The sequence below is a fragment of the Sparus aurata genome, chromosome 16 (assembly GCF_900880675.1).
Source record: "Sparus aurata chromosome 16, fSpaAur1.1, whole genome shotgun sequence".
Classification (NCBI taxonomy): domain Eukaryota; kingdom Metazoa; phylum Chordata; class Actinopteri; order Spariformes; family Sparidae; genus Sparus; species Sparus aurata.
Window position 1 is genome coordinate 11,755,330 of NC_044202.1, and position 13,803 is coordinate 11,769,132.

Below are 13,803 nucleotides of genomic sequence, written 5' to 3' on the forward strand. Positions count from 1 at the left end.
TTTATGGTTCTTGTGTATATTTATATTCTATAAAAATATACTGCTAAATAAAGAGAAAGAATCGGAAAACATCGATTCATCTATTCATTGCACATTTACCACTAGTCACAGTTACCCCCTCACATAACATTAGTTATTGTAAGTCTCCTTACCACTAATCACACCGTTTGTAACTTGCACTTCAACTTGACAGACACTAAAACACTAGATTTTTGTTTTTTCTTATTGTGTGTGTCTGTTCGACCTCTCTTTGCTTCTGTTTTTTGGTTTTGGGGGCAATGTGCGCTTAAATTAAACCACCAAGCTACCTGATTCAGGGGTGGGGGCTTTAGTAGTTCGGATCATGACGTGAGCGCGTCATGATTAAAATGAGATTAGCTGGGTTCATCTCACATTGGCAGGGGATTTAGGAGGGGTGGGGCGACATAAGAGATTGCATTCATTTTATTGTTAAAATGATGTCATTCCAGTCTCTTCTTGCTGACACTAATATCCTTTCTATCTTTTTTTTCTGTTTGTTTTGTTTTTGTTTCTAACCACCTAGCCGCCACCGGCAACTAACACATGACCTTCTGACCTCTGAACTCTTCACCCAATGACGAGCCGCCCCAAGCCTGCCTGCTGATCAGTTAACTGGTAATTGCCTTTTGCTAGCCTCTCGGACGCAAGTGAGAGAGAGAGAGGCGCCTGCCCGTACAGTTACCCTAACACGTTCTGACAAACAAAAATAGAAACCAACGCAGAATCTTCACAGAAACACAACAAACCCAACAACAAAGTTGTGTTATATTCATTTTTTCCCTCTGTTCATTGAGTTCAATTCCCATTCTTTCTCTTTCTTTTTCTTCATGAATCATACACTGGGTGGATGTGTTTGTGGTATTACTCATAAATCTGCACTGAATTATATAGCAATAAAGACCCCCACCCCGACCCGCCCACCCACCCTCCTGTAATCGCTCTAATTTGGTGACCTCACTTGTATGAATCAAAAGTTCAATATGTATTTGACGCAAACCATTTGGTTTCAGAATAATGACATAATCCCCCGCCCCCTTAAATATAAGAGCCCACCCGCTCCCCATCCTGCTCCAACCCACCCACCTACCGGGAGAGAAAAAGAAATAGAAGGAAAGAGAACATACACTCACATTAACTTGTTTAATTTCTGTCATTATTCACATGTAGTGCAGTTTGTTGAGCTCTAAGATGTAATTATGAGCTGACACATTCTGGGTGTGCACCTCCAAACAGCTTTTCTGTCTGTTTTTAAAAAAGCATGGCTGAAATGATTGCAAAAAGAGCTTTTTATGATTTATGTGTTTTTTTCTTCTGTCTTGTTTTTTTTTTTTTTCCCCTTTTATGTTTGAGTCATTTTCTCCACTTGGTTTTGGTTTCTCTGTTTATATTTGACTAATTAGCGTTTCTTAAGTTTACCCACAATAAGGCAGGTGGTTATCTCTGGAAAACAAAACACAATCTCATGTTTGATGCAGGCTGCAGAGAGATAGAAAGAAAGAAAGAAAGAAAGAAAGAAAGACATGATGAAAGGCAAGATGGGAAGGTTACTATTTGGGATGATGGGTTTTTGTGTGTGTGTGCGTGTTTTTAATTAATACTACAATGAAAGTAGGGTGTGCTGAGGCTTCGGGGACATTGGCGCAGTGCTTATTAGCGACTGACCATTGCTACGCCCCCCATCCACACTACATCCATTATCCAGTGCCTGATGTATTTAGAGAAATATCTCGATGAGCTAGCTGAGCTGTGATCAAAAAGACAAAAAAAAAAAAGTATTAAGTGTGCATATTTAGCCAAAGGGTTTTCCAATGAATTATATATCTGCAATTATGCATCTGTCTCATAGAGGGCTCTCTTTGTGATTTTAGAGTTTGGAAAGGTGTGAATTTGTGGTGCCTGCCTTCAGCTGGATCGGACAGCCAGTCAGTTAGATGATTTTTTCACCCATTAGTATTTTTTTTCTGAGGTGAATACAGACAATTAACACTAAATCAAACACGCTACTCAATGACAGTCCATTGCTAGGGAGAAGGGCACTTTGAAGTTCTGTACATAAATGCTTTTGTCATGATGCCTGGCTTCCATATTGAGTTGTCTCATCAGCCACATTGTCAAAAGAGTGTTTATTTGTTTAGTTTTGCATCTCAACATTTGGCCATTTTTTTCTTTCGTTTAACTCTATTTCTTATTTTTAAACCCCAGATAAATTTAAGTTGTGACATCAGGCGGGTTTAATCTGAGCCTTCCTGCAAATTAGCAAAAGCTTTTTTTTTTTAAATGATAAAACGTTTATTTTGAACACATGACTAACCATCCAAAAGCGCATCCACAATGTGTCACACCTCCCCGTGATCGTAGTCAAGCTCCTGAGCCCACAATCTTTTGTTCAACTCTCTCAAGAAAAAATAGGATGTGAAAGCCATGCCTGCCTGTTCAAATTGCTTTATACATACGTCTTATATATATATAAATATATATATATATAAATATATAAAAATGTAGATATCTGTCATTGCATATACAAATACAGAAGAGAACAAAACATAGATAATTTTACAGGGTGCTGGAGAAGAGAAAAAAATTGAAAAATCTATTTTTGGCAATTTTAGCTTTTGATACTTTACTTGCAGTTACAAAATCAGAAAAAATAAACAAAAAAAAAAAAAGTTAAACAGTATCGGGGGGTGGGGAGGGGACAGAAAAAACCTAAGTGGGTGAGGAAAAAAGTGCTGTTACCTTTTTTTGGATATGATTGGAAAAAGGAAGACGAAGACCAAAACAGTCGTAAACCCTTGAAAAAGCTAGCGAGGATCAGAAACGAGACAGACGCCTAGAGAGTTTTTCAAAGGATCAAATCAAAGTGCCTTATCAACAGTGGTTTCTGTTTTCTGAGTATTCCAGTTGTGTTCAATAATATCCAGCACCCACCAAGATGGCGCAGAGAGGAATGGCTAGTGTTACATGCTCTGAATAGTCGAGCAGGGTAGCTCCCACCATATCGTGGTGTTACCGAAGTTATTCTATGCAAAAAGAATAGCAGTCGTTTTGACCAGCTAAAATATGTGCCATGGTTTTGTCTTCCTGAAATTTATTTTCTTCTTTTTTCCTTGACTTGATGGCCCTTTACTCTGCTGTATGTGCAGGTTTTGTTCTCTTTTTATTTTAGATTTTAATGATCATATGAAATATTGTCTTGATTTTTTTTTTTTTTTGGTGACTGTGACTTAACTTCCTCGAACAAATTGAACTGCCAATAGCAAATGCAGTAGTCTGCCTGCCAGAACATGTTTTGATCATGAGCTGAGAAAAATACATAACATGCAAGGGAACGGATACGAGACAAGAGAATGGGGGGGGGAGTCCTCCCCGTCGGCGCTTGTTTCAACAGCTGCAAACTTGGGGGGAAAAAAAGCATCCAGTCCACATCTCCCGATGTCAAATTGACAACAAACTATCAATACAATCACGAGATTTATAATGGACAAGATGGGATGCTGCATAATACAAGCAACTCTATTTCACAGCCAAATAGTTTCCAGTTATTGAAACAGCTGACAGTTTGTTGCTGGAAGGTGAAATCAACTCATAATATTAAATCGAGGAGTTCTCAGATCCAGATATTACCCTTGGCAGTTTGTTTCTCTATTCATAGCTCTTTCATCATGCTGTTACACCGAAAGGTCAATGAATCTTTTATTTTTCTTTCCTTTTTTCAGTGTTATTATTTTAAATTGAAATGCAATATTAAAGTGGAGCAAGAGATGGCTATTCAGCATTTGACAGTATTAAGAAAAAAAAAATTCCCCTCTGCAATGTTACAACTTTGCTGTGTCATTGTGAAAGGCTGGATAAAGTCCATCAGGTGAAAGGCTAACTCTATACCTACCGTATTCTCTCTGGCCTGCCTACTACATGTATGATAATGTAATTAACAGCAGCCATTGTTACAGGTTTATAATGTATTTTTCTAATCTCATTTTATATGTATATTAATCATGTTTCTGAGTGCTTTTTTTTAATGAAACCCACTGCAACTCCCCCCCCCTCCCCCTCCTTCTCTTTTACATCTTGAAAACTGTCTCTTGTGGGGAGTGTTGCCTTTTTTCCCTGTTATATTTTGTTTTTCTTGCCAATTCCCAGCTTGTTTAACTCATTAGCTTACTTTATTAGTTTTTTCTTGTCATAAGTATTTTTACATGCTTGCATTTAGTTTTCATGGTGTATGCTGTTATTTTTCTTATTAACCTCTTGGCATTTATTTTAATAAAACATTCTTAGTAAGAATTTTACTAACTTGCTGATATTTTGTCTTGTGTTTTTAACCAGTTTCATGAATGTATTACCTTGGTCTGGTTCACGGACTAACACGATTAAAACTGGTGTCTGGCCACCACTTACACTGACTTGACTGACACTACACACACACACACACACACACACACACACACACACACACACTCACTTTCCAAGCCAACTGTGCACATACATGCAATCTACTCCGCACACACACAACCTAACTGGAAACTGCACGAGTTGATAAGCGTCCCCCTCCCCCCCTCTCACTACCGCTCACGCACTCTCACCTCTGTGCTGGAGAAAATCTGCTGACACTCTTCATACTTGCCCTCCCCGCTCAGTTCCAACACTGCTGCTGTGTCCGTCGCCTCTGTTATTAGAGACCATCTCTCTTGTTAGTTGTCCCGTCCTTCTGTGTCACTGACTGGACAGGAAGTGTCGAGGGGGGGGAGCTGGGGTGTAAGCTGCACGTTACTTGAGGTCACTGGTTAACTTCTGGGTGAGCTGCTCCCTTCTGATTTTATAAAAAAAAACAAAAACCTAAAAGGGGTGATCTGTCTGCACACAATGTTTTTAATCCCTCAAAGATAAAAGTCCCACTTTTTCCTCTTTTGTCTAACTGTTCGTTAATCTGTGCTGAAATGCTGTTCGTGTTCGTCATCTCAAAAGGATTAATCTTACTGTGAATTATGCAGAGCAGGACATCTCATCCCGGCGCACATTATAGATGGAGAGGGTTATTTACAACAGACACGGGGGAGGGGGGGGTATGAATTTATAGATGGCAGTTGTGTGATAGTCTAAAGCTGTCGCCGCTCTTTTTATTCCTCCATTGCTTCCACGGCTTGTTATGCCTGGATAGCGGCATTACAGTTATCACCAGCTGTTGCCTGTTTGGTGAACACTTCTCCCCATTCGGCTTATTGATATAATAGCTAATACTGGGCCATTTGGGAGCATCCATAATGCTTAGACACACACCACTACACCATGCCAATATGAAGTACTTTGGGATCAAAACAACCTTACTATTCCTTCCAGTGGAAAAATGCTGATACGGCTCTCAGCTAGCCAGTATTTGTTTTTTGTTTTTTTAGGGGATTGTTTTTTTTTTTTTTTTTGTCTGAAACACTGCCAGTGTGTGTTGTTCATTCTACTTCTGTCAGTGCACTCGTCCCTGACTTCGTTCAGCCGCTCTTCTCTCTCTCTATTCAGCTTCCTTCCTCTTCCACTAATTCAAGGTGTTGACACTGACACACAAGCAAAAAAAAGATTAACTTCATTAATCCCGATTATTACTTTAACCCACTGAGTGATGCCTCAAGAATCTTTTTTTTTTTTTTTTTTTTTTTTCCTCCCTCTCTCCTTCTGCACAACAAAAGGCCTTAAATGTTTGCAAATTCTCTTCATGTCTTGGCAAGCAAAAGAACAAGGATTAAAAGTGGCTAACATCGAAACTTAACATTTCTCCTTTCTGGAATTAACATTTTTTTGTCCTTGATCTGAAAACGGGGTGTTTATTCGCCTGTAACACCTGCTTGTACACCAGCAAGAAGAGACGGAGATTGGATTACTGGCAGCGAGCCGAAATTGTTTTCCCTCCTTTTTTTATACATCCAAGCCATAAGCTGTTTTTATTTATTAATGTAGGATCGGCCTTTTTAATGTTTTTGACGGGCTCCTTTTTTTTTTTTTTTTTTAACGTAATGAGCAACTTGAGCTACAATCCGTCCAGTCGATGTATCTATGCCGTCAATTTTATATCACCAAGCCGATGATAAAAAGGCGGGAAAGTGGCAAGTTATTTTTCCACAGCACAATATTAAAACAATCACTGCCTAAAATATTGCATCTGTGAATCCTAAAAGTGCCTTTTTTTCTCACAAGATATTTTTGTACTCTATCTTTCAAGTGCCAATTCTGTCTCCCTTTATCTCGCCAAAAGCTTCTTTTTTTTTTGTTGAGCACAAAAAAAAACTAAATGCCCACGCTTATTTTTTTTTGTGTACATAACTGGAAAAGTTTGACCAAAGATTTGGGAATTTGGTCACGTTTTCCCACCATTAAACCTTGGTTTAATGTTTCCAATTTGATCAACCGAGAACTTGTGATTGGACCACAGTATGTTCGCATACTGCTGCAGCCATCTCTGGCCGAGTTCTCGCCGCCTTTTTCAAATCTGTCGCAGGGCATTCAGTGTATTTACCTACTAACTACCTACTTCACCTGTCAATCTTTTTATTTTATTTTTTTCCTCTGTTCTGTTTAACAAACATTCCTCCAATGAGTTAAACGGCAGGTTAACCAATCAGTATTGGTCTCAGCGATGTAGCACTCAGGTGGTTAAAGGGCAAATGCTACCAAAATACAGAATGAGAAAAAATTGAAGCCCCACTGGAATTTTTTTTTTCTTCTTTTATTTTTTCACTGTGATAAAACTATATAACTTTTTTTTCTTCCTAAAAATCATACTAGTATGGTATATACTGTAAGTTCCTCATCCATATAGTGGTGCACTAAAAATCTGTGAGATTTTTTTTTCGTGGAGTTGTAAGTTTTTATGTGAAGTAGCCTTTATTTTGTTTTGTGTTACCTTGTTTTTATAGCAGGTTAGACTGAGAATTTTGACTAGGGTGTAAAAACATGTAATGCCAGTTTTTGTTGCTCACACCAAAAAAAAAAAGAAAAAAAAAAGAAAAAGGAAAACAAATGTCATGTGTGCAATAAAGAACCATATTTACAAGCTTCCCTCTGACTGCTCTACCTGGACTGGTCCTTTCGCTTCTGCGCTTCTTTATCGGTGACATCATTTCTGTGGAGTTTGCGGTGACTTTTTGATGTTTTTAAAAAGGTAGGTGCGCCGCAATTCGCAGGAAAAAAAGAAAAATGTTGAAGTTCAACGCGGGCAAAATAACTCGCTTAAGCCCTTAAAGTGAGATCAAGCCCTCTGTTGGATTTTAGTGTGATGTTGGTGAAACGTTGGAAGTGCTGACCTCCTGCGAGGGTCGGAGCGAAAGCTTTCTCTCCGAAGATGGTATTTAGCGGTCGAATCCATTTATGGCTGATGAGATTTTTTTTTTTTTTTTTACTGACTTTTAAAGACTGAACATAAATCGCCAGTATTTCGCTCCATTGTGGTCTGACTGTCCTGCACCGCCAGCGACGGATGACATGAAGCCGGGAGGCTTCAGTTTCGACTTTCCTTTACTGCAAATGGAACAGGGACGCTGTTTAGAGATGAATTTATTTTAATAAAGTCTGACTTTACACAGCTGGTGTTGTCATTCCCTCAGTAAACTCACCACAGCGGTCAAGCCCTCACCAAAAGCTACAACAACGAGCAGAGATGGAATGCAACTAAGGTACAATTTTGAGCTGCTTGTGCTTTACTTGAGTACTTCCATTATGTGCTACTTCATACCTCCACTCCGGAGAATTTTGGAGGTAAATATTGTTCTTTTCACTCCACTACTTTAACTCAAGTTGTACTTTGACCTTTTTACAAAACTTACTAAATGGGAATATTACGATCCTTAAATGTCATCCGTCACTCAGAAGTTCCAGCAGAGATTCTCCTTAAAGGTGTTTAAAATTCCGTGTGTGAAGCCTCACCCTGTATAATAAAAGTGATCAATCAACTCTGAATCTTATTAATCCCTCTGCTCACGATATATGTGTACTGTCTCTGCAACACATCCAGACAATAAACAAAAAATGCTGTTGCTTCTGTTTGGGGTCAATATACAGTGAATTTGATTGATGTTCGCTCTGTGTGCAGCAGCTCAAATAAAACTTCCTATCATTAGAGCTTAAATTTCTTCATTAGGGATCGAGTTTGAACTCTCTGGGGTCTTACTGATTCTAAACATCACTATCGCCGATAACACGCTGTACATGATTTTGTCTGTTCACGATTCTGGCGAACAAACTGGAGCCATAGCGTCATATCATGAGACAACAAGGAATTATGGTCATTTACACATTCGCCACAGTCATCAAATGTGTAAGCTCACTTTGCAATTTACCACTTCAATTCTTTTTCCTACATGTTGTGTCATAAAAAGGTCAGAAGAACATTTTAAAAATGTAATTAAAGGTTCAATATTGCGCTTACTTCAGGTTCATACTTTAATTGGGGTGTTGGCAAGAAAATGTCAAAGGATCGAAAGGTGCGCTACGTGGATTTTGGAAGCGAAAATGCAATTAGAAGTGAAACATCTTAAAAAAAAGAATGCGTTGATTAAATAAACAATGAGCACCACCATTTTATAAAATGTCACTCATATACTTGCTTTTTCTCATACTGTCCATCGCTGCAGCACCTGTATTCATCCCCTGTCCGAATGCTCCGCCCCCACCTTTAGAGGATGCACACATGGCAGGTGTCATGTCTGTGGGAACCCAAACAATGAAGAGTTAATAATCACATCGTACATGCTCAGTTGTGGTCAAATAAGTGGATTAGCCTCCTGTCAGCTCTCACAATTGCGAATGCTGCAGCTAATGTGCCGCTGTCATCCCAACACTACATTCGCTACATTAAGGCTTTCAACGGCGGCATAAATTAAATTCATCGAAACAAGCGCGGCGCTTCACTTGTTTGTCCTCCTCGTATTCGGTGGCGTCGGTTGTGAGCTGTTCGCTGTAAGCTAGCGCGCATCCTCGCTGACGTTCGCCCGGATCATCAAACGCACCGTGTCATCTCCGGGTTACTGGGGGAGTCGGATGCATGTAAATGTGCCCCGTACAGGAAAGCGGCAGAATTCCTAATTCTGCAATGAAAGTAATGGCAACCTGCTGCTTGAGTGGGTGATTATCACCTACTCACTTGTCAAAAGTGACGAGTCACCAGTATGCAGCTCCTACGGGCCTGCTGATGAGTGGAGGAGGTGAAGTGAGCCAGCTGTTGTCGCACGCTGTATATATTTATTTATTTACTACCTTTTATATCACAGTATATTTACTTATAAGTGCAGTGCCTGTCTATTCATTTGATCTTATTCATCAACTCATTCGACTTCTTCACAATTTAGACCCTCATTTTTTCTCGTTTTGCTGTTTTGCTGGAGGGAGAATCTCACAGCCAGCGACTGCTTTGCTGTAATTGTTGTGCACATGGAAATAAAGCACTTGAACCACAGCGGTGCAGATGTGCAGCCACACTCAGATTCCCGCTCCTTTTCTTTTTTATGCAGTGATAACAAAAAAAAACAAAGGGCTCTGAAGTGGACGTTTCATTACGCCTCAACTCTGCAAGAAAAGAAGGAAAAAAAACTGAAAAGACAGGAACAAATCTTCCTCTCTTTTCTCTCTCATCCTCTTGCTGGAGGACAGAGCTGCTAATGCTGCTGCTGCTGCTGCTGCTGCCGTTGTCATCGCCGCCGCTGCTGAATAGGACAGCGGGGAGTAACGGTTCACGAGGGGGCTGCTGGAAGTGACTTTAATGTCATGCAGGAAGCGAGAAAAAGAGCGGAGAAAGTGGAAGGGAGGAGGTGGCGGAGGGTGCCGATGGTGGCTTTGGCCCCCGGGAAGATGCATCAAAGGAGCATTTGTGGCAGAGACCAGCTGGGAGACTAATCAGAGAGAGAGAACTACGGTTTGTGTGTGTGTGTGCGTGTGCGTGTTTCGTGGGGGCTAGAGTGGAAGGGTTGCATCAGTAGTGACAGATGAACTAGCTTCCTGTGGAATGAATATAGGGCATTCATCAGAGTGCAGCTGTTTCTCTCTTTCTGTCTTGCTGTGTGTGTGTGTGTCTGTGTGTGTGTGAGAGTGAGTTGTTTTAGCGCGCAGACTGATGAATGAAACGCAGTAGTTCTTTGGGCACCTGTGTCAAGTGACACAGTCCAGCAGCTGGATTTGTGAGTGTTAGAAGAAAAAAATGAGAGAGAGGGACAGACAGCAGAGGGAAGTTTTATTTATTTAACAGTTAGCAAGGAGTGTTCTCCTCCCACAGAGACTTTCTGTGGCTCCCTCTGAAATTCATCACTCCACATTGTAAAGCACCTGCGATTACACCCCCTGAAGAGTAACTGTCTTTCCAAGAAAAGTTTTCCTGCTTCTCTTCGAGGGCTCCGAATAATATGTCAAGGTTGGTGGCAGATATGTCATATGAAACCTCCTATTTCTTCTATAAAGGAGACATATTATGCTTATTACCAGGTAAGTGATAATTTTTAACTACTAGAATAGTTTTACATGCTTTAATGCAAAAAAAACAAAAAAAAAAACATCAGTTTTCTCATACAGTGCTAGTCCACCTCTGTCCGACACACGATGTTTTCAGCCTCCTCTGATTGGTCAGCTCACACATGCCTGAGCGAGCACTGCTAGCAACAGCAGAGAAGCTAAATCAATTCTTATGTGACAAGCTAGACGTAAATTCTGCAAATGCGTGATGTAGTGTGATGTCACAAAGTCACTGAATTAAAGTCGGGACTTCTGACAAGGCGTTTCAGGAGCAGTGTTTTCTGTAGGAGAGAGGAGCTTCCATCGGCTTCTTCAACTTTCAAGACCTTTTACATGCCCAAGACCCTATATAAATAACAAAAAAAGCATAATACGTCTCCCTTAAACATTTTTCCTGTCCCTTCTCCATAACTACATCTAATCGGACAGGTATGTCGACATTTCCCTTGTCCGTCATGTCCTCCCTGACAGACACGTGTCACTGTAAGGAGTCAAATCGTCCAGCCATCAGTCACATCACACCAGCTCAGACAAAGCGATGAATCTTCCTCGCCTGTCCCGCCGCCTTTGCGCTGTTTTTGTATTGATGGAGCTAGACAGGTGTGGGTACCGCAGGCCTGCTGTGTCGCCTAATGCTGACAGAGAATGTCTAACAGGTGTGTGTATGTGTGTGTGTGTGTGTGTGTGTGATGTCTTACGTCAGCTCTTTCTGTGCCCAGTTTCTGCATGTCAGCCACTAACACCAGTACAAAAAAAAAGAAAAGAAACTGTGACAAAGTTGAATTAAATCTAAACGTAAGCTGTAGTTGTGGAGGAAATAACAGGTTATGTCAGCTACAGTACACCAAACTAAATATTTCAAGGGTGTGCGGTAATAAAAATCTGAGTCAGTTTAAGTGTCAGCAGGTGAAATGTCTTCTTGTCCGAAGCTCTCTTTCATCACACAAAATGACTCCCCCATCTGTTCACAGGAGGCAGCCACCACAGCTGAATGACGAGAGACGCACATCATACATTTTCCAGATTGCTCCAAGAAAACATCTCCTCCGTTAAAGGCCACAAGCCCAACTATGCTGTAATTTTGAATTCATTTTATTTATATATTTATGCATATTTATCAGAGTTTACCGTCTTATTGCATGTTGAGATGGCGCTGACATACACAGAATGGAAAAGAAAGTTCTGCTTCATGCTACACAAACATAGAACATATATACAGTTTTTTACCTACATATAAACAAGAAGTGCATTTTTAAAAAAATGTTGTCAAGGTATTTGTAACCAGCAGCGGCATGTTGTGGTCGAGACCTGATCTCACGTTGTTTGGCCAGCTGAGCCCAATTTATCAATTTCTTCAGTCTTAACTGGATTAGCATGACTCCCATCCTGGCCCAGCTGCTCAGGTTGGATGGAGGAAAGACGTCGTGGAAGGTGGTTGTTTGCTCTGAAGTCTGCTGCTCTGAAACTCCGCAACCGTTTTTTCCTTAATGCGGATGAATGTACTTCTGCCATAGGTTATACTTGTTTCAGCAATAAGGCTGAAAAAAAAGTACAATGGAACAAAATGTGATGCACCTGCACTGCATCCACTTAGCAACTGCCTTTTTGAAATATAAAAGCTTTGAAATCCACAGGTGTGACAGGCATCCAACCAAAAAACGATTAATGCTGACTAATTCCTGGGTTTAGACCTCATTCCTGCAGCACTGGCTGGTGCTCGTATGACATTTATTCCAGCGTCAGCGGTGAAGTTGACTTTGTACTTCACATTTGAAATGTTCCACAAATTTGCTTTGTGGTGAAAAATCAAACTCTAGGCTACAAGCAGGAAATGTCCTGCCGGCCTAGCAGCATTCAAGTGAGCCAGTTTGCTTTTTCATTGTTCTGTCTTTTGTGAAGCCTGACTGTACTGTACTGTGTGCTACTGCTGCTTGCTGCTATTGTTGTCGCTACGACAGAACAGCTTTCATGATGTCGCAAAAGACTTCCAGTAATGTGATGGTGAACATCAGGAAAGGTGGTTACCCAGAAGTTAGACACACACACAAAAGGACGAAAAGTTCCAACTTTATTCTTACGGAAGCTCAGGAAGGGAGTTGACCTTCCTCTGACCCCACTCTCCTGTGGTTTAAAGCCTGGACACGGCAGCTGTACAGCATCATTTCCACATACTCATACGTAAACACCACCACAAAGTCACGAAATGAACTTTAAAAGGCAACTTCCCTCAATTTTCTTGTGTCTGACTCAGGCTGAGATTCTCCTAATCCTACTTATCTTGGATGCATTAATGTGTGTGTGTGCACGCATACTATATGAGCATGGGTGTATTCTTCTGCACAGCGCATGTGCAGGTGTGTTTGGGTTCACTTAAGAAATAGCGCAATTCTGTTAGTGTGTGTCTGTGCTGTGTGTGTGTGTAGGGTGTGTGTGTGTGTGTGTGTGTGTGTGTGTGTGTGTGTGTGTGTGTGTGTGTGTGTGTGTGTGTGTGCTCACCCTGGGAAATGAAAACGCTGACCCAATTTAATACACCTGTGTCTCACTGCACTCTGGCCCAGCACTCAATCACACACACACAACACACACACACCTCAAGCTGACTCCAGTGGAGTACAGCTCTCCAACACCACATAATCCGAGAGCGAGGCCTTGGCTATACAGATAAGTTCAGCCAATTCAAATAACGGAGGTATTTTTTCCCGACTTTTTTTTTTTCAATTTTTTCACTTCAGAGTCAGAAAATAATAAAGCTCCATCAGGGAAGATGGAGTTATAGCGTGTCGGCAGATTTTTATTAGCTTCGCTTTTCTTCGTGTGCGTCATTAAGGCGCTGTGCAGATGCCTCGAGTTAAGCAGATTCAGAGGGTAGATTTACAGTTGTAATAATTAGAAAACAAAGCTGTTTGAATCCAATCATTTCGAGTCATTCGCACAAAACTATTCATCTGCAGTCGCACCTGAGCACAGCAGAGATATTTAATAATGCAGCGGGTATTAATAATGTATACAAATATATAGAGGAAGCAGCAGCTGTACTTTAGTCGGGGATTATTTGTTTTCATATTTACACTTTCATGTTATATCTCTGCTGTTAAGGATGGGCCTCCAAATGGGGCGTGCCTCCCCTCAGGCTGATCTCCCAGCGTGCTGTTGGGGTTCCAGCGAGCTGCTTGATGGCGGGTGGCCTCACACTGAGCGGTAAGGTGGTAATGAACTTCCTGCTATATAATTTCAACACACACACACACAAACCTGCTCGCACAGACATAATCTCATCTACATCCCCTAGGCATGGAGAGA

At 40.9% G+C, this 13,803-nt stretch overlaps 1 protein-coding gene across 2 annotated transcripts in view; it reads left to right on the forward strand.

The window, feature by feature from the left end:
- The window catches only part of LOC115565784 (protein quaking-A), a 51,424-nt gene extending 44,359 nt beyond the window's left edge, over positions 1-7,065 (forward strand). For both annotated transcript variants that reach the window (XM_030391291.1, XM_030391294.1), the window contains exon 7: positions 545-7,065. In XM_030391291.1, coding sequence (XP_030247151.1) covers positions 545-561 — 17 coding nt within the window. In that variant the 3' untranslated portion in view covers positions 562-7,065. The remainder of the gene's footprint in view (positions 1-544) is intronic.
- The last annotated feature ends 6,738 nt before the right edge of the window (positions 7,066-13,803 follow it).